The 26,201-nt window shown below is 41.6% G+C and overlaps 1 protein-coding gene across 4 annotated transcripts in view; it reads left to right on the top strand.

Annotated features, from left to right (window-relative positions):
• myo10l3 (myosin X, like 3) overlaps positions 1-26,201 on the top strand; it is a 69,155-nt gene that overhangs the window by 33,506 nt on the left and 9,448 nt on the right. The window contains exons 6-27 of one of the 4 annotated variants that reach the window (XM_034232349.1): positions 158-282; positions 404-417; positions 557-641; positions 793-837; positions 1,158-1,264; positions 1,532-1,661; positions 2,607-2,725; positions 5,172-5,318; positions 6,077-6,177; positions 6,527-6,593; positions 7,139-7,231; positions 8,275-8,343; positions 10,054-10,136; positions 10,244-10,352; positions 11,517-11,597; positions 13,903-14,027; positions 16,056-16,170; positions 18,671-18,777; positions 23,397-23,831; positions 23,938-23,968; positions 24,061-24,912; positions 25,873-25,996. In XM_034232349.1, coding sequence (XP_034088240.1) covers positions 158-282; positions 404-417; positions 557-641; positions 793-837; positions 1,158-1,264; positions 1,532-1,661; positions 2,607-2,725; positions 5,172-5,318; positions 6,077-6,177; positions 6,527-6,593; positions 7,139-7,231; positions 8,275-8,343; positions 10,054-10,136; positions 10,244-10,352; positions 11,517-11,597; positions 13,903-14,027; positions 16,056-16,170; positions 18,671-18,777; positions 23,397-23,831; positions 23,938-23,968; positions 24,061-24,912; positions 25,873-25,996 — 3,164 coding nt within the window. The remainder of the gene's footprint in view (positions 1-157; positions 283-403; positions 418-556; positions 642-792; positions 838-1,157; positions 1,265-1,531; positions 1,662-2,606; positions 2,726-5,171; positions 5,319-6,076; positions 6,178-6,526; positions 6,594-7,138; positions 7,232-8,274; positions 8,344-10,053; positions 10,137-10,243; positions 10,353-11,516; positions 11,598-13,902; positions 14,028-16,055; positions 16,171-18,670; positions 18,778-23,396; positions 23,832-23,937; positions 23,969-24,060; positions 24,913-25,872; positions 25,997-26,201) is intronic. The other 3 variants (XM_034232350.1, XM_034232352.1, XM_034232353.1) reach the window with 3 other exon arrangements.

A 26,201-nucleotide genomic window follows, 5' to 3' on the forward strand; every position in this document is an offset into this window, starting at 1 on the left:
TGACAAACTAGGCAATACTGTGAGAATGCATGCTTTCCCTCAGACAGAACAACACCGGCATCTGTTTCAACATCTTAACCAACACATAAGGTGATGGACATTAATGGGGTGTGTCAAAAGTATTTTTATTTGCTTGAATGTTTTCCCCTCTCTGCAGTCCCATCATGGAAGCCTTTGGAAATGCTAAGACCGTGTACAACAATAACTCCAGTCGGTTCGGGAAGTTCATCCAGCTTCACTTTTCCCAAAACGGAAACATTCAGGGAGGCTGCATCATTGACTGTATCCTTCAACGGTTTCACTTAGATATACTTTAGGGAACTCATGTGTCTATACTAGTGTCTGTTTCAGAGGTTATGTTGACTGTCAGTGTTCATTGTTCTCCTTGACTTTCAATGATCAGATTTGCTGGAAAAGGTACATTTGTGTTGAAAAATTCAGTTGCAGCGACTGGGATCAGCAAGTGGATTTTTTTTTTATTCAATCCATCAGTCATCAGCAAAATCTCTCATGAAATATTTTTTTAACTAACTCTTTCAAATCTTTTCTCTCTAAGAACCGTGTGGTTCGACAGAATCCTGGAGAGAGAAACTACCACATCTTCTACGCTCTGTTAGCAGGGGCGGACACAGACCACAGAGGTACGTTTTCAAAGATTCTCGACCAAAATAGTTGCCAAAATCATAGGTTTTCCTGGAAACTAACACTTGAACATACACTCTGCTTCTTATTTGTAATGGTGAGTAACTCATGTCTAAAGGTCATTCATTATAATAAATCTACTTCTGTCAGATCTACAGGAACTGCCAACATCGTTTTATCATGATCAACACTCAGGTATAAATCTGAAGTTTTGTGGATCATTAATCAGATTCATAGAAAAGGAAAAACAAATCCACAATTTGACCAAATGAGCCAATGGTAAAACTACTTTTTGTTGATTGAATTTATTTATTTTTTTAACAAGAAAGATCTAAGGCTGTAAACAAAATATAGCTTAAGATCACTTTGCACTGAATATAAATGTGTTTGTTGAAGTAGATTATCTCTAGCTGTAAAATCTATCGCTGAATAGATAATGACAAAAATTAGTTTTTTATATTGTGAGGTTAAAGATTGTATTCAACTTTGAGTTTCCTCTTGTCTCTGTGTTGCAGACATGTACCTCCTGTCCGAGGGTCCTGAGTCATACCACTACCTGAGTCAGTCAGGCTGCATGAAGGACAGCAGTCTGGATGACAAGCAGCTCTTCGACAGTGTGATGGTAAGGAGAACATGAGAGGAACATGCATTTCATGTAAGTGATTTGTTTTACCCCCAGAGGGCGCTATACACCTTTCTCTTGAGTGTAACACCACCAAACCAGACAGATTTCAAGAGAGCCTGGGAGAAACATGCTAATTCATTGTGTCATGGTGGCTGTATTGGCAAAAGTGTTTTCTAATGAATACAAAAACTGCTCTCACATTCTTAATGACTCTAGTGTGTTTCTACGGAAATGTTGCCTAACTTTGTCTGTGTTGTGTCGCAGGAAGCCCTGAAAGTGATGGAGTTCACGGAGGAGGAGATCAGAGACGTGTTTAAGTTGCTGTCTGCAGTCCTCCAGATGGGCAACATCGAATTCATGACGGCTGGTGGAGCTCAGATCACCTCCAAAGGGGGTAAGAGAAGGAATTAAGAGTACACTACAGATCTACTATGCAGTGTGTGTTACATTTATCCTTACACAATTGGTTTTGCCCAACCTCTCTCTGTACCACTTGAAGGAGGAACTTCTGGGAATGCTTTATTGCTGTCATTTCTTAATACTTTCCTTGGAAGTTGTCTTGACATATTTCGACAAGCAAAGCATTCAATTCAGCACATATTTCCTGTAGTAAATTACTTGGATTCACATAGAGCAGCTCTTTCTATCAAATTCGTATTTGCTGTGAGGAGTAGGATGAATGGCAGTTATTTGTAGGACACTTCCAAGGAGATTAAAGTTCTTCTAAAATAAGCCATTCCCCAAAAAACATAATTTGTTTTAATCATGAGAGCTCATTGTGCTTACCAAACAAGTTCTTGCTTGGCACCAAGACAAAGAAACCTTTTTAATAATAATAATAATAATAAATGATATTTATATAGCGCCTTTCAAGGGACCCAAGGTCGCTGTCGCTTTTTGATCTCATGAGCTACTCGTAAATGTGAGGAAAATGTGGATTAGAAAATGTTGCAAACAACAGCCTTAAGTGCTGGATACAAAATGTAGAAACATATTTCATCTTTAATTTTCTTACAGTTAAGCAATGTCTTTTTTTCAGAAATCTATTGCAACATTTCTTTTTTTCTGAAGCAGTTAAATTGCTCTGCTGATGTTGTACCCCTCCGCTGTACTCCTCATGCCCCTGAGTTTGATTGACAGTGCATTCGCAGACAGAGCTCTGAACAGGCTGTAACATGAGCTCAATGCTCCTTTGTTCACTGTGTCTGACCTCTTTTCCATAAAACCATGGAACCACAGTGACTGCAGAGTAGAGTTTCCTATAGACTGTGTAGGATCACAGCATATGTCACGTATACGTACACTACACCTAATACACATGTTTGTATGTGTGTTTCAGTTGTCAGTAATGTCAGCGAGCTGCTCGGCCTAGACTGCTTCCAGCTGTCCGAAGTGTTGACCCAACGATCCATGATCCTCAGAGGGGAGGAGATCTGCTCCCCTCTCACCGTGGAGCAGGTAACGACACACACGAGTCAAATACTCATTACAGCTAACGCACTCCATTATATCCCAGGGATTGTTCAGAAGGCGACACTGAAACATACAGTAGAAGCCTGTCTGTTGCCCTCTAGTCCTCTCCCCCTCTCCTTTTTGTGTCCTGGTGACACACACACACACACTCACACACTCACACACCCTTCTCCCCCACATGCCCCTCCAGATCCCTTGCGTGACTCCCAGCCATTTCCTGCTTTTTGTCTGCCAGATTCCTTGCACAATAACGCCATCGTGATAGTGATCTGAGTCAAAGGCACAATAGAGCCAATGACTGAGGGTGAAGTGATCCTTCTCCTAATTCAGAACGCTGCTGCTCGAGTCCTCACTAACACTAAGAAAGTGGATCACATCACTCCTGTTCTGAAGTCTTTACACTGGCTTCCTGTGTGTCACAGAATAGATTTCAAAATACTGCTGCTGGTTTATAAAGCACTGAATGGTTTAGGCCCAAAATACATTTCTGACCTCCTGCTAAATTATGAACCATCCAGATCTCTCAGGTCTTCAGGGACTGGTCAGCTTTCTGTCCCCAGAGTCAGAACTAAACATGGAGAAGCAGCGTTCAGTTATTATGCTCCAAATATCTGGAACAAACTCCCAGAAACCTGCAGGTCCGCTGCAACTCTGACTACTTTTAAATCCAGGCTGAAGACTTTTCTTTTTGTCGCTGCTTTTAATTGAACTATTCATATCTTAGACTGCACTGTAACTTTTATCCATGTACTTTTTTCTTTTAATGTTTAATTGACAGCACTGTAACTTGTATCCATGTATTTTTTCTTTTAATGTTTATTTATTAGCTTTTCTTTTTAATGACTGCCATTTTCTTAATCTCTTTCATTTTTTGTAAAGCACTTTGAATTGCCTTGTGTTGAAAAGTGCTATATAAATAAACTTGCCTTGCCTTGCCTTGCCTTGGAGGCAGCGCAGCCAGGCACCAAGACTCTGGCGTTATAATTCTCTGGAGGCTTCGAATGTCCACGCTGCTGCCTGTGAATATTTTACGAGTCTGCATCTGCATGTGTTATCCTTTTCACCATATGCCACAAGAACATTCTGACGCATGACATAATCCTTTTTGGCTGAGCTCAAGCCTTGGGCCCACTCATACGCATAAATATCAGCAAATATGCAGAATGGACCTTTACTATTATCTCTAAAGTCACAAGAAGGCTTTTCTTTGCCGGACAAAGACTCTGTGCTGTCGCCCTGCTGCAGCTTGTTCGGCCTGGCCTTTGAAGCAGCTCGTCTCTTAATAGACTTCATTATTCCCGTCCTGGAGCCGGTAAGAATGGCTTCTTTTCACAGCGGCCAGGGGTCACCCACCCCACGACTGCCTGCACTAGCCCCTCACCCCCCATCCTGGACAAACAGCCATTCTTCTCAAACCGGTGGCGGAGATCCTGGAGCCACCAGCACTCTGTTCACACCCGTTAGTTGTGAGAGGTGACGGGGCATAATGATGGATTGCTCAAAAGCCCAAGAGCATTGTTGTCCCAAATACAGTACACACCGCCACACTCTTGTTTTGTTTTCGATTCAAGCACAATGCCTGTAGAGGAAGTGAAGCTGGCAAGCGCAAGCTCTTTATATTTGCACACGGATGGTGTCTGGCTGTAAGGCCGGAGAAAATCAGAGCTGAGTGAAAGATTTTCTCATTTAGTTTGACTTTTTTTAGAGTGCTTAATATGAGCAGTTTGACACCAATTACAACATCCAGTCTACAATTATGATAGTTTTAAAGAATTATAACTCCACAAATCCACTTTAGGGCTGCATCTAATTTTTATTTTCATTATTGACATGTCCGAAGATTCTTTTCTAGATTAGTCAATTAATTGTTTGGTCTAAAAAATATCAGGAAGTATTGTGTCCAAGGTTATGTATTTGACATTTTAATGCCTTTTATCATCAGTCAAAAACCCAGGGATATTAAGTTTAATGCAGCTGTCCGATTACTCTCTTTTTCCGGTCATTCATTTTCTGAATGTGAGAAGAAAGGCAAAACAGTGAAGGTGTCATCTCATGGTTAGGCTTTAATAAAAAGATAATAAAACTTAAGGCAGTCATTAACCAAAACGTGTTTATACATTTGTCTTCGTTTTAACTGGGTTTTGAAATGCAACAACAAATTCCGCCTGCAGTGCGTCACTTTCAGGAGATGTAGGTGATAAACGGGGCCGTGTATTGTGACAACAGACACTGTGTTACCTGCCGCCTGCACACAGATGCTGACATAACACTTTTTTTTCACCACAATAACACACCGTTTCATTATGCTTTAACCACCATCTGATCAAATAGATGAGATGTATATGGAGATTTACTGTATGTTGTGTTTTCTTTATTTGTTTCTACCTTGGTATCCATGGTAACCTTCGTCTCTTTTTGTCATGATTTGCAGGCGGTGGACTCGCGAGACTCGGTTGCCATGGCGCTTTATTCTCAGTGTTTCTCCTGGATCATAATGAGGATCAACCAGAAGATCAAAGGCAAAAACAATTTCAAGTCCATCGGCATCCTGGACATCTTCGGCTTTGAGAACTTTGAGGTGAAGTTCACAGGTCGATTTAAGCTTTACTCAGTTGGCTTTTCACTATGAGTATTTTAGTTTTCCATAAACACAATAAGTCCTGTCAGTGAATGTATCAAATGTGTCATATTTAATACTCAGTTAGTTATAACTCACTGAGTATTAAATATGACACATTTGATACATTTCTTCAGATTTTTGTTGAAAAGGTGTTTTTCACCCCACTTTCAACAAGTCAAATATTTTGATAACATTTGAAGCTGCACAGGCAACGAATGCTTTGACAGTGGGCCACCTTTTTAAACGTTCATAGCCAGATTGAGCAATGTTTTGAATCAGAATCTGAACACAGTTATTTGGCTGTTTAGTCACTGTCAATCAAACCACACTGCAGAGTCCAGATACCTTTTTTGGGCCCGAGACATCAAAAACATATTAACTAATACATAAACAGTGATTAGTTGTTATTTTTTACTGTAAGTACAGGCCCAATACGAACAAACACTGAGACTAGACTTGTCAGTTAAATAGGAAATATCTTATCTAGATGTTAAACTTGAGAGGGAAGTAACATTTGAATGTTTAATTATTCTGAATTTTAAGGGAGGAAGACAAAAGAGAGTTGATTTTAAGAATGTTTTGACAAGGTTATTGAACTTTTAATGTTGTGAACAACTCATTATCAATCAAAGATCAGGTATTATATTTGTCTTGTCTGACACGTCTGAAGGTGATCTTTAAGCTACAGAACTGATGTATGATCTTCCATCCTGTAGGTGAACCGGTTTGAACAGTTTAACATCAACTATGCCAACGAGAAACTCCAGGAGTATTTCAACAAGCACATCTTCTCTCTGGAGCAGCTGGAGTACAACAGGTAAAGATGTTTATCATATCTAAACAAATAAATCAACTTCTTCAAATGAGGCTTGTATGCTGGTTTTGGTATGCTGACTTTTCATGTGCTGGAGACTGTCCCACAGACAGATAGAGCCGGGGATGGGGGTGGGGGGGCTGGACCTCCTCGGGGCGATGCAGGCAAACTGCCAGAGGTTTGGGCTTGGCTCAGTTTCTCCCCCAGACAGTTGTGTTCTTGTATAATGGGCCGGCAGCTTGGACATGGCTCATTTCATCACATGCTCATGCTGGACAATACAGCCATTGTGTCGTCCTAGTTGTTAATATTTATATATATATACATGGTGTGTGTGTCTTTGTCCTTGCAGAGAGGGGATCCAGTGGGAGGCCATAGACTGGATGGATAACGCAGAGTGTCTGGATCTCATAGAAAAGGTATCCCTGAGACAGCAAAGTCACCACTGTGATCGACCGCTAACCACCAGCCGGAGCGGGCTGACGCCTCACTGTGCTTACACTGCCCTCCCTCTCACACTCTATCATTATATAGTCTCATTTTGCACAGTAATGTACACCAGTCAGCAGCTCGAGGTAGCATTAAAGGGAGCCATTAAGACAATTAGTTTTATTTTATCTCCATAGTTAGAAAGGATTTTGTGTCAAAATCATACATTTAGGGGAGGTGAAAGACTACACTAAAATGTTATCCCTACTTATACTCTCACTTTGGCTGGATTGGCCTTTATAAGAGGATTCCAGCTGTATCATTACAACTGTGTAGAAATGTGTTACGTGCGAAACACCATGCCTGCTCAGTGAACCCTCTTTTGTAAATAAAAGAGAAAATGTAATGAATTATTACGCTGTTTCCTGTACGCATTGTTACAACAAAAGCTGCCAGATGTGCCCCAATGGGATTATAACTAGTTCCATCATGACTTCACTGAGTTTCACCCTCCTCTTGTCTGTCTCCCCTTTAGAAACTGGGCATGTTGGCTCTTATCAATGAGGAGAGTCGCTTCCCCAAAGGCACGGACTACACCCTCCTGGAGAAGCTGCACAGCCGGCACGCAGTGAGTCCTCATGTACACATGGAAACTTACATGCATCTTTCTCATGTCCCAGGGAAACAATACAATGATCCAGCCCCCCTCAACCAAAGAGTTAAACCTCTCTGCTGCGTTGAACGTCCGACCCCGCCCCAGGCGCTCTCACACGGAAGAACAACCACACTGAAATGTGATCAGCCATTCTCATGTAATGATTAGCATCGTGTTCAGGAGAAAAGAGTGTCCTCACAATACCCAGCAGGGTTTTCTATGGCTGACCCACAAAGTGAGACAAACACAGGCTGACCTCTCCCCTGAAACACATGTTGAGTTTTAAGGTCGTGGCCGAAGGAGCTGAAGAGGAATAGCTGTTGAACTTCACGTAGAGGTTATGTTTAGTGCCGACATCTTTCGTAGACTGCTTGTTTTGTTGATTAAAAGAACATTCATTACAAGAACAGTTTTTTTTTTGACTGTTTTATATACATTTAAACTGTTTAATTAATGTACTTTAAATATATATATACGTTAAAGTGATAGACACAAACAAAATACTACTAATGTAAAAACAAAGCAACCTTACCACACAGAAGTTAAAAGGAATAAAGTGCAACCCTAACTTCTCTTATCTCAAGGTAGAACAGTAAAGGTGCCAAGCAGACAGTTGGGATTATTAAAACATGTTTACTTTTATGGCACAAATCAGAGATTCAGAAACATGATGAGATTGTTGTCATTGTGTTGTTTAATTATTGGGTATGGGAGTTTTGGTCATACAAAAATAGTAAAGTACTGGGTTTCTGAAAAATGTTCTGTTGACATGGTCTACTCTAGACTAAGATGTTAAGATTATAGAAACTAAAATAGCCTACAGGTTATTTGATAATGACAATATTAATCAGTTGCAGACTTTAATGTGTTGTTGACCTTTCAGCTGCAGCTGGCCCCTGAGCTCTCTGGTTATACTATCTCCTTAATCTGATTAATAGTCAAACTGATTATCACTAATTAAATAGACTTGGAACAGCATTTTGAAAAGTCAGTGCTGTTTTTGTGCTTTCCCTCAGACAAACCCGTACTATGTTAAACCCCGAGTGACCGACCACCAGTTTGGCATCAAGCACTACGCTGGAGAGGTAATTATACCAACACACACACACGCACATACACAAATACACAAATACACACACACACACACACACACACACACACAGAGCAAACCCAGCTTTCTGAATGAGCATCTTTGGGAAGTACCGTAGATGTTGAGCAGCAGTGTCGTGTTTGCCAAAACCAGCTACAGGATGTTGATGTTCCCCCCCTACTCTGTCTTTTTCTCTGAGTCAGGAGAAACTGCTTCACCGTCATCCTCTCATTCCTTTGGCTACATGATGAACAGGGATTACTACTAACGGAAGTGTAGAGAAAGGCCAAAGAGATCAGGGCAGAGAGAGAGGGATTGCAGAGGGCAGGAGGGGGGGAGTAGAAAGATAAAGAAAGGCCTTATGAAGGCTGCCTCAGACAAGGTCTACTCAGTGAGTGTGAGCTCAGTCACAAGCTGACCAGTCTCTCTCTCTCATCTCTCTCCTCTCTCTCTCTCTCTCTCTCTCTCTCTCTCTCTCTCTCTCTCTCTCTCTCTCTCTCTCTCTCTCTCTCTCTCTCTCTCTCTCTCTCTCTCTCTCCTGGGACCTTAGTTGCCTTTCTGCTATCTGAAACGGTGCCGTGTGCTCACTGGAAAATAGTAGCATCCTCCCTTAGATTTGATTATCCCTGTGGTGCCACTGAAATGCAGTCGATTTTTCAATTAAGTTTTGTTCTCGGACATGATCTTTAGCAACAGGAACAACAAAAATACCTCGACATAACTTGAAAATGCAGTGGTTGAGTATAAACGTTGATGTGTTTCAAAGACAAAAATGTTGAGGGCAGAACTTTGTAAATACAGCGTTGCAGATGTGGAATCAGATGTTGTATGATTGGTGCACCTTTATGATTTTGCATTCAAGCTTCCTTGTTTCTCCCTACTATCATGGGACCATCCCAGTTAACTAAACCTAAAACTGACAGACACAGAGATCCTATTGTACGAGTCTATTCCAATAATAAGAGGAATGGATTGTAATTAGTGTGTCGGGATTTATAAAAACATGTGTTGTCAAGTTTGGATCTCATGGCTCCAATGAGGGATGGGATTAGATTATAGTATACACACGATACACATTAACACAAACACAAACACGTGCCTGATTAGATTACACATTTTTTGTATTTTAATATTAACATGCATTTCTTTTCATTCAAATGAGCATACACAAAACTTAATACGAATCGCCTGCACATCTGAGAGCTTTATTTGCTGCAGTACACATCCATCAAAACACAGTTCACTAATATATTTTATTAAATCTTATTTGGAACAATATTGTTATATCTGATTAACTTAGATTACATATTTGGGTAAAGCTGCAAATGACTGTACCAAATTGCAATAGCATAACTTCTGCTGACAGAGGATATATTATTAGTTTTTCTGTACCTCTAAATTTTATTTTATTTTATTTAGCCTTTATTTATACAGGTGTAGATCTCATTGAGACACAAGGTCTCATTTTCAAGAGAGACCTGTCAGTGGTAACACTACCACACAAAGTTACAGACAGACAGGACACTAAACACAGAGGCAACACTAAAATACAACATCGTAAAAAAGTAGTCATTAAAATCCATAAATAAAATAGATCTTTGCCTTTTAGTTCTTGCACTGCTGTTACATACTTAAAAGCCTTTTTACCTCATCTTTATATAAACAGTGCTATCACTCACTTTTTATGTTCTGTCCTCTGTATTAGGTGCTTTATGATGTGCGTGGGATCCTTCAGAAGAACAGAGACACCTTCAGAGATGACATCTTGTTTATTCTTAAAGACAGCAGGTGAGCATATTGCTCTCTCTCCTGCATGCTGATCACACAGCTGTATAATTCAGCTTCAATGGACGGTTCTACAGTCACGTTACCTGTTCTGCATCATGTGTCTGCAGGCTTGACTTCATCTACGACCTTTTCGAGCGTGTCGGCAGCAGAAATGGAGATGAGACCATGAAGATGGGCACGGCCCGACGCAAGCCCACCGTCAGCTCTCAGTTCAGGGTGAGGCCCAAGCTTTTATGATCTATCTCCTAGCAAACGATTGTATCATTGTGTCTTCACACAGACAACAGGGCTAATAAGGGTCTTTATAAGGAACTTTCAGGCTGTTATCTTAGCATGATGAGTGTGAACGAACAGACGCAAAGAGGGATATAAATCATGTAGAGACAGAGGGGGGAGGACCATGCTGCCAGTGTGTTTGATCTGCAGAGAATGATGGCTGATGGGATGTATGAATTGTGGTTGTTGCGGTGGGTGGGGGGGGGGGGGGGTACAGAGGAGGGCTTATCTTAGCATGTACTGACAGCAGTGTGGAGAGAAGGAGCAGGGGAGGATTTGGCAGGCTGCCCCGGCCTACAGTTTCTAAAGCCAGGGGATTATGGTTGATGGCTGGGCAGTGAGGGGGCCAACCAGGAGCCAATCACACTCAGCTCTGCCAGGCTGGGGTCTCGCTGGAGACAGACTGTCTGAGGCAGCGAGGAGAGCGAGGCTGACAGGGGTTCAAGGGTCCTTGGAGTGTGTGTTGGTGCGTGGGGGTGTGTGTGTGTGTAATAGTAAACATGGGTTAATACTCCATTAGAGACGGAAAGTATCAAATGTCATTCAATCCATAAACTTTGATAAATTTTTTCAAGAATAGTTCTACACACTTTTCCTTTATGTTAACAATTATGTTCATTTCAGGGTTTACGTGTATTTACTGTACTATCATTTTATGGTGAAATGGTTTATTTCAATTTGTATTACTACCTTTTAGATTCACATTGATAAAAAATGAAAACATTGTTTAACCAAGTTATGTGTGTCTGTTATTGAATTCTTAAAGAATTGTTTTGTTAAACAAGTGAAAACATATGCCATTGCAACTAAATGTTAACTAGTTTTATTGTTCTTCATGATAAGAGGATTTTTTTTATTCTAATGCTTCGATCCCTCATTCTGTTGTAAAAAATGTAAAAAAAGAAAGTGAGGCTTGACTGGATTGGAAATACCTGACTGGTATTATTTATTAATGTCCACAAGGCCAAAGCTCATGCATAAATATATATATATATATATATATATATATATATATATATATATATATAAAGGATACATATTTGGATAGATTAACAGGCATATTGCTGTTTTGATATTAATCCTCCTGTTGTTGATGTGTTTCAGGACTCTCTGCATTCCCTGATGGCCACACTAAGTGCTTCCAACCCCTTTTTTGTACGCTGCATCAAACCAAACATGGACAAGGTAGGTCATGCAAATTTCAATGCACCAAAGAAAAAGAGCCAGAAACGCTGCCAGGTTTTTTTCAAGGTCAACGCCTGCAAAGTTAAACCTTCTTGGTGCTATTCATAGCTCCCATCGCTCAGAGCTAATCTTTAGTCATGTAATTGTTTCACTTGAGAAATAGTTTTGCTGCAGATTCTCTCCTGCCTTGGTGCAAATACTCTTATTGCACTTCTTTAAAGGTCTCCTATCGTGCAAAATGCACTTTTTGATGTCTTTTATACATAAATATGTGTCCCTGGTGTGTAAGGAAACTCACAAAGTCTCAGAAAACAAAATCCTCTCTCTTTTCCTCGTACCCAAATCTTTAACAACGGGGGTACAACGGAGCTGATCCAGATTTGCAGCCGATACGACGTAATATCGGAAATGTGGGCTGGCTTTACACCCACGGCCCTATCAGAAACTTTGCTATCAGAAACAATCCGCGACGTGTTTTGGAAGTAATATGGTCTTTGTTTACATTAGCAAGCATCGCTAACACTCAGAGCTAACCTGTACTGGAGAGAGTATGTGTAAAGAAGCAGGATATAAGGAACTCACCTTGTGGTAAACCTGAGGGAGAAAAAGCATTTGAGCTTTGCATTTGAGAAATAATCCTTGATGTGGTTTTGAACACAATATGGCGTTTAATCACGGCAGCATTTAGACGAGTATCTTCCGGTAGAATTCTCCTGCACGAGCAGGTATAAGCTCCCCCAACTTTTTTCATTTTTTTCTCAATTTTTTGTTTGTTTTTCAAAACACTTCATTGACATGTTTTTTATATATCTGAGACCTATAATATATGCCTAAAAATAGTATAATAGAAGACCTTTAAATAAAAGGGCTCTGTATCAGCACATTCCTGCCACTTTATCCCTTTGCCCAGAGGTCAGAGGTCACTGCTGGCCACTCCAGCTGCACAGCTTGGCTGATGCTCGGCTGATCTGGCTGCGTCAGAGGAATGCCAAGATAAGACCACTGTGCTGTTTCTGTGGTGCAGCCAGGGGGACGTTTATTATAGGCCTCTACCCCTCCACTACTCTCAACTGCAAACCCTTTCACAATCTGCACTGTTATCCAATGTCTGATATTAGATCGTTAGCATTTGTTATTTTATGTATCTTGATGAAAGTGAATTGGCTGCTCAGTAATCCAGCTGCATTAGCTCATGTTATTGTTAGGTATTAATTTACACACAGCAGGGATTGTCCTCTCCTTACCTCCAACCCCCTGTGCGTCATTTCACACCCTCTTGCTCACTTATTAGCATGGAAACTGTCTCCCTCTCTCCCCTGTCCCCTGCTCCAACTGCCTCGAATTCGCTCACCTGGCCTCGGTCGCTCAAGATGGAACAAGCCGTGCCTCCATTAATCCTTCAGAATGACAGGACCACATGCATGCAAACACTCACACGCATACAATGTGTTTGTGTGATTAACATGCACCCACTCCACTTGGAAAACATTTCTCTGTGGGAAGTGTCAGCTTGTTTTCCCTCAAACAAGTCAACATGCCATACCCCTTTCAGCCGGCTAAATCCTCTGCTAAAGAGTAGAGTTCAGATCTCAGAGGGGTGCACAGTTATGTGTGTGTGTGTTTCATTATGAACACATGCAAGCGTGCCTTTGTAACCCAGTGTGTCTGTTTCTATGCATAGTAGCATTAGCCTGCAATTAGATTGACACATTTGGGGAATGCTGTCGTCCTGTGTGGGGCTTATCCAGCGTGTGTGTGTGCCCTCTGGGTGACAATGGCCTTTGTGCTGCGTGCAAACAGGCAGGCTGCGTAGAGGTGTAGGGCGGCCGACATCATAGATCCTTTATCATCAGTAACACAGAATTGTGAACAATGCAGCAGATTATTCCAGAAAGAAAGGCCTACCCAGTTGGCCTTGCTCAACACTGTTCAGGTTTCTCTCTGGTGGCGTGTGTTTTCCCTGTAGTAACCTGATTGTTAATGTAAAATGATAGCACTCCCCATTGTAATTTACTTTTATGTTCAAGTTTAATGTGACTCAGCAGTAAGAGGATTGAATAGCTTTATGGGCTCAACACTGGAGGATTATATTCAGCTGTCTCATATCTTCCACTCAAAGATAATCACCTAAACTTCTATTGTGCTGAATCAGGCCTGTATGCACGCAGCTCTCCAATGCAAAGCTGATAATAACTTAACCTAGTTATAAAAAGACTGTCAATAATGTCATTATCATTTCAGAAGAATAAATAGGCATTCAAGTGTTTATATATTTTTGATGTTGTTTTGTTGTTTTCATCTACAGAAGGCCAACCGGTTTGATCCTGATGTGGTCCTGAACCAGCTGAGATACTCTGGGATGCTGGAAACTGTGAAGATCCGCAGGGCTGGATTCCCTGTCCGGAGAACTTTTAAGGATTTCGATAGCAGGTCAGAAAAATATATATAAAAAATACTGGTAACACTTTATATTAAGGTACACAAATTAACCATCAACTAGTTGTTAATTAACATGCATATTAGCATTATATTGGCTCTTTAATAGTCATTATAAAACACTTATTAATGCCTTATTCTGCATTACCATATTCTACAAGTAATACGCCATTAGTTGAGAGTTTTTCCTCAATAACCCTCTAATTAGTGCTTATGTATTGCAAGTAAGGAAGTTGTTGTGAGTTTTGGTCTTAATATACTCTGCTCAATATGGGCCTAATAAGGCAGTAGTACCACAAGAATAGTAATTCTACCATAATAACACTTAACAAATATGATCTATTCTTATGTAACAAGCATGGTAACAAGACATGAAACTATAAGTGTTAATTGTGTATAAATAATTCTAAATTAGGTATTTATATCTAAGAATATGTTTTGGGGTATTGACAGTTCATCTACCAATAGAAAGGTGATATTGACCAGTATGTTTCATATTTGCACATTTATATCTTTGTAAAATTTGTACTGAAGGTTAGACAGGAAACCGGGTACAGGAAGTAGGAGAAAGTGAACTGAATAGCATGGCAGTAGACATCCATGAGTAGACTGGTAGACTGCTACTAATTTTCCCTTTGCAACCTGAAGAATAAAGGGTCAAGTCCATCCGAAAGCAATGACTGTAAGTGTAAGCCTTATACTTACACTGTAAGGATTAGTAACATGTATTGTGTTTATGTGATGACATTTGGAGATGTTTAAACGGTTTAAACACAATGAGAAAATGCGTTAACATTCGCGCTAGCATTTGCGTTAGCATTCGAGCTAGCGTTAGCATACATGCTAGCGTTAGCCATACTAGCCTGTACACATGCTTATTGCTAGCATTAGCTATATTTACCTTGTTTACACTTAGCAGTCCTATGTGTTAATCTGTGTATGTTACACTTGCATGTATCAGATCATTAAGTGCCTTGTAACTTCTTTTTATATAGTTTCACTCCGTTTGAATGTCAGTAACTGCAAATAAGCCAATAAAGGAGCATGGCTGCTCATTTCCTGGCTCTCAAAAGAGTTTGGCTGGCTGTTTAATCTATGTTCACACGGAGACAGTACAACACATAGAGAGAACAGTACACATATTGTGTAAGTACATACAAGCAGGTCACACAGTATGATCAAAAATAAAAAAAATCTGTTTTTATTAAAAAGTACAGGTTGCATGTGTTCTCAGCCTTGGAGAAACTTGACATGTGTCTGAACCTCTCTTTAGTGGTTCATTAATAAAACAGATATTTCAACGTGTGCCTACTTTGTTCATGTACTGTTGAGGTTAATTTCAGTAGATGTGTGCTATAATGTATTTACAAAGTGTGAAGAGGAGATCACTTTAGAATAGGGAACCTGTTCAGGTCAATTAGAGTCAAACTAATAGCTTATTGGTTATGAACAATAATTCACTTTAAAATAGGGAACATGTTTATTGGATAGAAATACCTAATTTTGAGTTATTTAGACACAATTAACACTTATAGTTTCATGTCTTGTTACATAAGAATAGATCATATTTGTTAAGTGTTATAATGGGAGAATAACTATTCTTGTGGTACTACTGCCTTATTAGGCCCATATTGAGCAGCGCATATTAAGACCAAAACTCATGTACAACAACTTCCTTGCTTGCAATAAATAAGCACTAATTAGAGGGTTATTGAGGAAAAACTCAACTAATGGCTTATTACTTGTAGAATAAGGCATTAATAAGTGTTTTTATAATGACTAATAAAGAGCCAATATACTGCTAATATGCATGTTAATTAAAAACTAGTTGATGGTTAATTTGTGTACCTTAATATACAGTGTTAGCAAAATACTGTACTCACCAAAGCTGACGAGTCACCTAATAAGAGTTCTGTTGGACAGCTTGAAATAAGACAAACCAAATTCCCAATATTCTTCTTCTGCTGTTCTTATTCTAAATGTATGTATTTGTACTAAACATATGTGGGTGTGTCTCCACAGGTATAAGAGGATTCTGAAGAACCAAATGTCCTCAGACGATGAGAAGCAGAGCTGCTCAGAGCTTCTCTCACATTATGACAAAACTAAGACGGAGTGGCAACTGGGGAAGTCAAAGGTGAAGCACACACACACCAAACTCATAGCTACCGTACCAACTTTCCTAACCCAGAACCAACCTAGCTTTTCACCTTATCCCAACAGTTTTCTTTCTAAAAACGAAAGTGTTGACTCTGAAATAATGTTTTTACTCCCCATAGTTTCATTAATGAAAGTGCCAACTCTCTCAAACAGATAGAATATGCAGTACACCAGTCAGTCATTTAAGTCCTCTAAAAACATGTTTCAACCTCTCAGAAATCAAGTTTTTAAGCTTTTTCCTTCATGGATTTAAATATATGGCACACAGTCAATTTAAGCAGAAAATCCTGCTCTATTGCAAATTGGGTAAATGCGGGGGTTTCTGGGAATATTCTTTTCTCAATAAGTCGAGCTGCTGTCATTCCCAAAGGGTGTCACAGTTCAGTTTGCACAGCCCCAGATGTGACTCATGTCCCAAATGTTTGTGTGGCCGGTTGTGGTCAATCCTCGGCTCTCCTGCTGGCAACCACTGAGTAACTTGCCACTCCGTAAAACCCCTAACACCAACGACTGTTACTGTAACCCAACGCGGGCACTTACCATAATCCTGAGGCCGTCTCATTTCAGCTGAAAGAGTTAGCTTCATGAGGATGAACAAAACAACCGGCGAGTGATTTGGAGTGGCGATGGTTATTTATCTTGAAAAGTTATCATAGCGCTATTTTTTTTTCTTCTGCCCCTTTGTTTCAAACAATCCATCCCAGAGCAAAGCGTTCTCTTGTTCTCTCCCAATGAATGATTAACTTTTTAATGACCTCTTTGCCTAATTTTGAACTCAGCAAAGATGGACTTTTCACAGCATGCGAAGGCTATAAATAAAACGGTTTATAGGATTTCTTAAAATCAACTAAATCCACATTTGTTAATTCCTGCTCTAAGCTGTGGTTTCTCTGCAGCCGTTAATCGTGGAGACATTTCAAATTTGTCGGACAGTTTAGTTGTAATACACCATCTGACTGGCACACTATGTATAGTGTCAGCTGCACACATGCTGAATATACGTTGAGAGGTTGAGACCAACATGTTTCATGTGTTGTTTCTTATTAAGTTTAGAACTGGTGCATAACCACTAATGTGCACATGCCGATCTATATTAAAGTTCTCACACATGCACACAGTATAAATCTCTGCAGTCACCGTGTATTACTGACTTCAGAGACAGGAACCTTTTTTTTCTCTGTGGGTAAAACTTCATGGGTCAGCACTTTGACCTTAGACTGTCTCTGTTAATGACTGCTCCACTTTACAAGCAGAACAAGACCACGACCGAGTCTGTGTCATCCTGCCCACATGCTTGTGTTTTTGATGGCAAAGTCATATTTTGGGGCTGAGGGAAATGTAGTGTGGGTTGTGGGAAAGGGGGCTGGGAGACAGAAAGGGGGCTACATTTCCTTCGGAGAAACAATCTGTGTGTAATTATATACATGCTGATTGTGTGCAGAGGAAGTGTGTTGCCCAGAATTAGGGGCCGGGGTGATGTTGCATGAAGTGTGTGTCTGGTGTGTGTGAGTATATATGTGTGTGTGTTTGCGAGACATTTGTTTTACAGACGAGGGAAGGATGTGGACGAAGAGGAAGCTTCCTCTTTTCACAGACTTTACAGAGGCAGGCACGGCTGCAGCTGCGGTGTCCTTTGATTAGTGGAACATCTGGGGACAACACACACACACACACACACACACACACACACACACACACACACACACACAAACTCAAAGGTCTCACCCTTTATAGAAGCAGTTCATCCTCCAGGCTAGTGACAGATATTGACTTATTATATAAACTGGTTGGTTATCCCAGCCTGCTTTCATGGTTGAACAGAAACTGATTATGTTTTAAAATATCATGTTACTGCTCTATTTGTATTCCTTGTTAGCTTTTAGGTCTAGAATAAGCTGTCAGATGTCTCACAGACACTGTGCCAACTTTTTAAAAGTCTCCGGGAGAGAGGAAAGAGTTAACTAAACTCTTTCTCTTCCTTCACAAGAGCAAGGAGGGGTGTGGCTTTCTGTCTGGACACAAGCCACTATCCCTCCCCCTCATCCCCCCATCCCTCCTCTGCCTACCTCTCCCCTCCCCTCCCTTACTGTGACTTTCTGCCTGTGCACGTCAGTCGAGCTACCAAGGCAGCGGTAGGAGAGCAGCAGTAGGGAAATGCTCAGGGAGGAACACAATGAGGCTCTGCAGCATCGGCTTTAGCAGCAACACTGCAGTCCCCGTGCCAGTCCCCCCCCCTCTGATCTGATCTGCAGCCAGGGAGAGCAGCTAGCCCGCTAGCCTTAACTGCACCAAAGCGTCCTCTGCAGTGGGCACAGGGTGCTGCCAACAGACAACAAGGGGCCCTTCACATCTCTTTTGGGCCCTCTGTTGCAGCCTTACCAAGGAGAGGAACTAACCCATCCTGTGTCTTTCCCTTCCCCAACCTCCCTCTCTCACTCGGTCACTCCCTGTCGGCCGTGGCGCTGCCCGTCCCGCAGGTGTTCTTGAAGGAGGCCTTGGAGCAAAGGCTGGAGAAGGAGAGGGAAGAGGTGCGGCGCAGGGCTGGCATGGTGATCCGCGCCCACATCCTCAGCTATGTGGCAAGGTGAGTGTTGGGGGCTGAGTGGCAGTGGCAGTTGTCAGTGTTTGTTTTGTAATCGAGGTGTACAGCCTGTGCGTGTGGTTTTTGGAGGGGGCTGGGGGCATGCCTTTGCACATGTTTCCCTTTTTGTCTGTGTGTGTGTTATGGGGGTTTATATACAGTATAAGTTCAGCTTTATAGATGATCTAGTGCAATTAAGGTATACAGGAATTGTCCAGTGTATTTTTAGAATATTTTAAAGAACTTTGGAGAACAATCTCTACAACTTTCCTGAACTCCAGAAAGTCTTATGTATGTGAAATAATAAAGTATGATCACCAAAGAATGTAATAAAAAAGTCCTTAGGCCCTCAACAGGGGAAGAAAAAAGTATTTTAAAAAAAAGTCAGTTGTTCTTTCACAGTTTGAGAAATGTACAAATATTTCCATATGATGTAATGTATTAGCCACGAACAACATAGAGTCATGGCATCTATAATATTTCTCTTGTTTCTTATTAATGAGTTAGAGAGGAATACAATGAATTTAACAACTTTAAAACATCTCCTAGAGCATAAAAGTAAAATAAATATTGTCCATTTCATGCTGCTTAGTAGGGCCACCCTTGATATGCTGTACATAGTTATCTGTGAGCTTCAACAAGGTTTAAATGTATTGCTTCACAATCAGCAGAACAGTCAATGTTGTTTTTATTCACTGAATAAATATCAGGTGTTTCAGCCTGAGCAGCAACTTTTCCCCCTCTCCGCTCTGCCTGTCGGACAGGACGACATCCATCACTGTGCTGCTTAAAAAATGTGCACATGCAGACACCCTCAGGGTTGTAGTCTAACGGTGCTCCACCTGTGTGCTTCAACATGTAAGGTCACTCTGAAAGGCTCTGTTGGGAGAGTATAATAGGACGGATGAGTGTTCAGGTTGTGAGTTTCCTTCCCTTCAGAGCTGCTCATGTTAGAGGCGGAGGCTAGGAAAGTTCCCTAAAAACACAAGTAAAGCCTTTGTGTTATTACATGTAACATTACCTCTTTTCTGAGGCCAGTCACAGGCCACGGAGTGATTACTAGGCCAGGCTGCGGGTCCGAGAGTCAGAGCACTGTGTGTGGTCCTTTTTGTGAGTCACGTGTGTGTGTGCGCTGTTTTTATGTGTGTGTATGCAATGCCTGAACACGGCTGCCCACACGGCCACAATGGGACAGCACAAGATCTAAACATTGCAAAGGTCACAATAAACAAGCGTTCTCACCAGGGTGTTTATTTGAATTGGGAGAGATAAAGGGCTGTGCATTGTCATAAATACATTTGTGGTGACATACAATATTGGATTACACATGTGTATATTCTTGATTTAAAGTGGACCTATCATGCAAAATGCACTTTGTGATGTCTTTTATACATACATATGTGTCCCCGGTGTGTCGGGGAACTCACGCAGCGTCAGAAAATAAAACCCTCTCTCTTTTCCTCCGTACCCAAATCTTTTAAAAACGGGTGTACAACGAGCGGATACAGATTTCCATCCGAACTGACGGATCCATCTGAACTGACGTCGGTGGACCCACAGAAAGTTGCTATCAGAAACAATGCCTGACGTGTTTTGGACGTCTTTGTTTACATTAGCAAGCCTCGCTAACACTCAGAGCTAACCTGTACTGTAGAGCAGTGATTCTCAAATGGGGGTACGCGGACCCCTAGGGGTACGTTGGGGTACTGCAGGGGGTACGTGAGGTAAAACAAATAAAAAGGTTAATTAAAAAAATACCATGCATGATTACAAAAATAATCTTAGTGCAATAAGTTAAATAGAAAACACAATTTTATATAAAATATTCCTAGAACCACTAAGGGGGTCCTCATATAAACATGTTACATTTGGGTATTGTATTTATAGTTTTTAATATAATATCATTTTGTCCATTGGTTTGTTAAACATATATTAATTCAATTGAAAAACTCCTTGGAAAAATCTTTTTTTTCATGCATAAAGATGAAAATATCCTTAGTTTGTTGTAATTTGTGCATTAAGGAGTTAATAAATCAAACACTGATGGAACATCACTATATTGTAATTATTTATATAGGCTTTTTCTGTCAAAAATGTCCGAGGTCGGTCAGGGGGTACTTGGCTGAGAAAATGTTTCAAAACTTTGAGAAGCACTGCTGTAGAGCAGGGGTTCCCAACCTTTATTGTGCCAAGGACCGGCAGATGCATAAAAAAAAATCGCGGACCGGTTGTCAATTTTAATATTTACTCACCACCAGCAGGTAGCAACAGAGGCTAATTGTATGTAACAGCCTGAACAAATACTAGAACAATATGCATCCAAAACATATTAACAACGTTTAAAAAAGAACCAGTGTCGTTTTTTGGTTTTTCGGAAAACCAAAAAACCGACGTTATTCGGTTTTAAAACCAAAATTGGAAAACAGATAAATCAACGTTTTGGTTTTGTTTGTATGATTTACGGATAATCCAGTGAATGCTGGGAAAACGAGGAGAAGGTGCATTATAAAGGAGATGTCCGGTCGCCAGGGGGTGTGTGTGTGTGCGTGCGCGTGTGTGTGTGTGTGAGACACTATCATAATATCTTCTGAAAACAACTGATAGTGACGTTCGTTCCGGTGCACGTTCGACAGCATTTAGCACTACATCGAGATTAAGATTAAACTAATTTATTTTTGGGAACACCCGCATATATATATCACTGTACCCTGTATACCAAGGCGGTTATGCCATCACTTACTGTACGGAGGCTCGGTCACTGGTACTTTTTCATTTACAAAGCCATGTTGGATAAACTACCATCTTATATCTGCTCCCTGATCTCTCTGCGAATTGAAAGTACTTATTGCCTGAGATCGCATGCTGTGGTTTTATTAAATGTGCCAAGTGCTAGGACTGTCTTAGGGAAGAAAGCTTTTAGATGTGCAGCTCCACTAACATGGAACAGTCTGCAAAAAGAATGGAAAATTACCAAGCTAGTACCACTACATGTTTTTAAAGCTCGGTTGGATGCTACAAAATCAGATGCTGTTGGTACCTGTACTTGTGGTTAAATATGTAAATTGTAATCCTTGTACATTTTGCTGTATGATGTCCTTTTGTTGTTCTGTTGTTTATGTCTTCTTGTGGAACCTACTGCTGCAGGTCTCCCTTGAAAAAGAGATCATTGATCTCAATGGGATTTTACCTGGATAAATAAAGGTTTTGAATTGAATTGATATAGGCTACCTATGGAGTTAGCAAGATGTGTGTAAATTACTGTTCATGGTCATTTGAAAACAAATGCCGGTGTCGGACAGACACAAACACACCGAATACACAGAGCTGAGCAGAGCACATACACATACACACATACACACACACACACACACATCATGCGCCTTGGTGACTGGACATCTCCTTCATAAAACTAATAAAAGGGGGAGTAATCGGGCAGTTCGATGTGTGTAGAGATGTGTGTCGAGGTGTGTGTGGTTAACACGTCGCAGCCTGCAGTCACTCTCAAGCTGTTCTGATGAAGGTAAACACAGCGAAGGCGGTGCGTAAAAAGGCACAGCTCTCGGCGCGCTGGTGCTGCACTTCTCAGAGGCGGAGTTACACGTCCCGCTGCCTCCTGATGCTGCAGCCATTTCATGAAGTGAAGGAGGTGTTCCTTCTATAAAACAGCTGCGGGCAGCAGGTACTGTGAGTGTCCCGGACATGAATTCATAGATCAAGGCAGACTGGTTTACTCTCCTGTTTTGCCAATCCGGTGCTTAAACAAATAGCTCTACACCCCTGGCCGACATGTCCTTAAAATGAAGTCCGAGTTTGAAATATATCTCAAATAATGTATGCACTGCCATTTCCCCACATAAACACAACAGTCTGCAATGAAACGGTTGTCTCCTGTGCGCGCCTCTTCCTACTTGGCGCACCGGTAACTTTCTCGTGCGCACGAGAGGCTGAGACCCTGAGCCGCCGAATCCCTCGGAAACATCATAAAAGCAATTTTCAACGGTTTTCTGGTGAAAGATTAACTAGGCTACTGGAGGAAATAATATGACTGGTATAGGTGCGAAAAACACTTTTTAAAAAAAAGATTATGATACAATATTTTTATATATTTATAATTCTGAAAATATTACGATAAACTCACCGCTATTTCACGGCCCGGCAGTAACACAACCGGTACCAGTCCGCGGTTGGGAACCCCTGCTGTAGAGCACATGTGTTTAAAAAGCAGGAAATAAAAAAGGAACTCACCTTGTGATAAACCTGCAAGAGAAAAAGCATTTGAGCTCCATACTATTTCAGAAATAATCCTTGACGTGGTTTAAACAGGATGGTGTTTTATCACAGCAGAATTGAACTTTATCTCCGGTAGAATTCTGATCAGGCATTAGCTCCGCCTCCTCTTATTTATTTTTTTCAAGCTAAGGACCCAAGATCTGCGTTTCTCTAACAGGGCTTCAAAAGAAGGGGTTGAGCAGTATGAGGCATGGCTACAATGGGTGAACTGTTTGGTATTTTGAAAAAAAAACTTCACAGACATGTTTTGTATAGGTATGGCCCTACAATATATGTTTCAAATATAGCATGATAGGTCCACTTTAAATGTGTGTGTTTCATCTTGTCATTAGGAAACAATATAAGAGGGTTCAGTCCAGCGTGGTCACCATCCAGAAGAACTACCGCGCTCACTTTTGGAGACGCGTCTTCCTGCGCCTGCGCTTCGCCACCATCATCCTGCAGAAACATCACAGAGGCCAGCTGGCCCGATCACTCCATCGCCATCTCACGGAGGAGAAACAGAAACGAGAGGAGAGGAAGAGGAGAGAAGAGGAAGAGGAGAGAAGGCGCGTAGAAGAGGAGAGGAGGAGGATGGAGGAGAGGAAGCTACAGGAGGAGGAGAAGAGAAAAAGGGAGGAGGAGGAGAAGAGAAAAAGGGAGGAGGAGGAGGAGGAGGAGAGACAAAGGCTGATTGACGAGGAGATGAAGAGGAGGGAGGAGGAGCTGAGATTAATGAAGGAGAAGGAGAAAGGCCAGAAACTTCTAGCTAAAGCAGAGGAGAAAAGGTAGAGTCATTCCCTCTTGGCGACACATTGAAGAGCCATCATTTGAAATTTGGATTTGTCCTTTATGTAAACTTGTCACACTAAGTGTTTTTCATTTCATTTTTAGGAAGTCACTGGTAAATGGAGTCTGTCAGAAGGTAATTCCTTTTTTTCCCTAAATGATATTCAAGTAACAGGAAGAAAATTACATGTGAATGTGGTATCATAAAGTATTTTATTTACTCTCTAGGTCTCTTGCCCTTTCTTGTCCTGTCTGCATAAGGAGCTGCCGCAGCCTCAGTCCCAAAGTCACACCTCTGAGGAGGAGAGCCGGCAGATGGAGGAGATCCAGCGGCTGGAGAGAGAGATCGAGCGCCTGCAGAAGCAGCAGGAGGACGGCGTGTCCCTCCTCGGAGACGTCTCCCACGAGGAGCTGCGGCAGATGAGAGACGCTGAGATCTTCAGACTGGAGAAGGAGGCTTCCCGCGTGGCTACTGAGTTTCTAGAGCTCCTGGACTTTGGTGGTTTAGAGCCATCCCTCTCGAGTGAGGAGAACCTCCACGACCCCACTGACTCCACAGCCCCTATAGCCGAGGAGGAGGTAGATGAGGGTTTCCACGCTGAAGAAGAGTGTGTTCCTTTGCCTGACTTCCCTCCTCCGGCTGTGGTTCCTCTGGACAAAGAAGTATTCCAAAGTATTCCCCCTCCTCCGCCTGACTTTGCAGAAGGACTAGTTGCCGTCCCTGTCTCTGCCTCCTCTCCTGCTACACCAAAACTCCTTTCCCCCAACGGACTGAGTCCTGCCCCCTTCCTCTCCGACTCCCGCACCTCCAGACCCCCTCCTCCTCCTGTGGTCACTAATGGAGAAAGGCAGCCGAGCCTGAGGGTCAGCAGGGGGTCCGACTTTGAGCCTGTGATCGAGGAGCGGCCCCAACAGAACCTGCCAGACCCAGAGTCGGACTATGACCAGGAGGAGTTTGAGGAGGCTCATGGGAGCTCGGGTGCTAGCACCAATGACGGCCATATAACAGATGAGGAGGTGTTGAGGAAATCCTCCTGCACCCAAAACAGCCTGGACTCCTTCAGAGGCAGCTCGGACTCGGTGAGGACTAATAGGCTGAGAATCATTTCTGTCAAATGCTACACATCTAATCCAGATGGCATACCATTTGGAGTATCTTTATTTAGCTAAAAAAGTGATTGGAATTGCAGTTGAACCGAAAAACAATGTTGTTTCGAGTACTTTTTGCCCTAAAAATGCAGGGAATGAGTGCATTTTCCTATAGGTCAAATCTAACTTAAGCCATTAATCACAAACACACATCTTGATTCCCAATAGTAAACATTTTCCCCCCATTTCAAACATTCCGTGTGCATGTGTGCACGCTTAAACCCCCCCTTAACATATCAAAAGGCTCAGCTCATGTTAGAATCACAGTGAAATACTGTTGCAATTATTTGTTTTGGCTCTGCTGATGAGCGTGTGAATCTATTCCCAGATTCTGCAAGTCAAGCGGAGAGCTCAGACATAAAACTGTCAGATCAGCATAACGTCAAAGGGAGAGCTGTGTGGGTGTGTGTGTGTGTGTGTGTGTGTGATGTGTGTGTGTGTGTGTGTGTGGTGTGTGTGTGTGTTGTGTGTGTGTGTGTGTGTGTGTGTGTGTGTGTGTGTGTGTGTGTGTGTGTGTGTGTGTGTGTGTGTGTGTGTGTGTGTGTGTGTGTGTGTGTGTGTGGTGTGTGTGTGTGTGTGTGTGGTGTGTGTGTGTGTGTGTGTGTGTGTGTGTGTGTGTGTGTGTGTGTGTGTGTGTGTGTGTGTGGTGGTTTGATTGACAACAAGATCAGACAGATGTATGGCACTGGTCTCAGTACCGAAATTACTGAATGAAGACTCTGACTTTGAGTAGTCTTAAGAAAATAAAAGCCTGTTCTTTCTTGAAGAAAAAAAAAGTATACAGGTTTTAATATTCAAATGTGGAACACCAGATTCTTAAGCACATTGCTCGTGCAGCTATATCCCTGAAATACAGCACTCGTCATAAATGCTGCTTTTTATGTCTTTCAGTTTATTGACAGCGATGAGGAAAACGATGGCTTCGTGGACACAGATGAAGAGGTTTCCAATGGGAGAGTGAATCTACTGAATGGCACTGGGCCTCCATACTTCCACGGCTACCTCTACATGAAGAGTGAGTACCTTTACAGGGTGTCCGCGGGGTCTTAAAAAGTATTAAAAGTTGCTAAATCAATTTAGCGAAAATTAAGGCTATTAAAAAGTATTAAACGGCATTTTCCAAGGTATTAAGAAGGTCCACAGCAACGACAACACGAAACACCCTTTTATTTACTGAAACAACATGTCGGGAAACCCCCTCAAGGTGGCCCCATGCATAG

Source organism: Gymnodraco acuticeps, unplaced genomic scaffold (assembly GCF_902827175.1).
Source record: "Gymnodraco acuticeps unplaced genomic scaffold, fGymAcu1.1, whole genome shotgun sequence".
NCBI lineage: Eukaryota > Metazoa > Chordata > Actinopteri > Perciformes > Bathydraconidae > Gymnodraco > Gymnodraco acuticeps.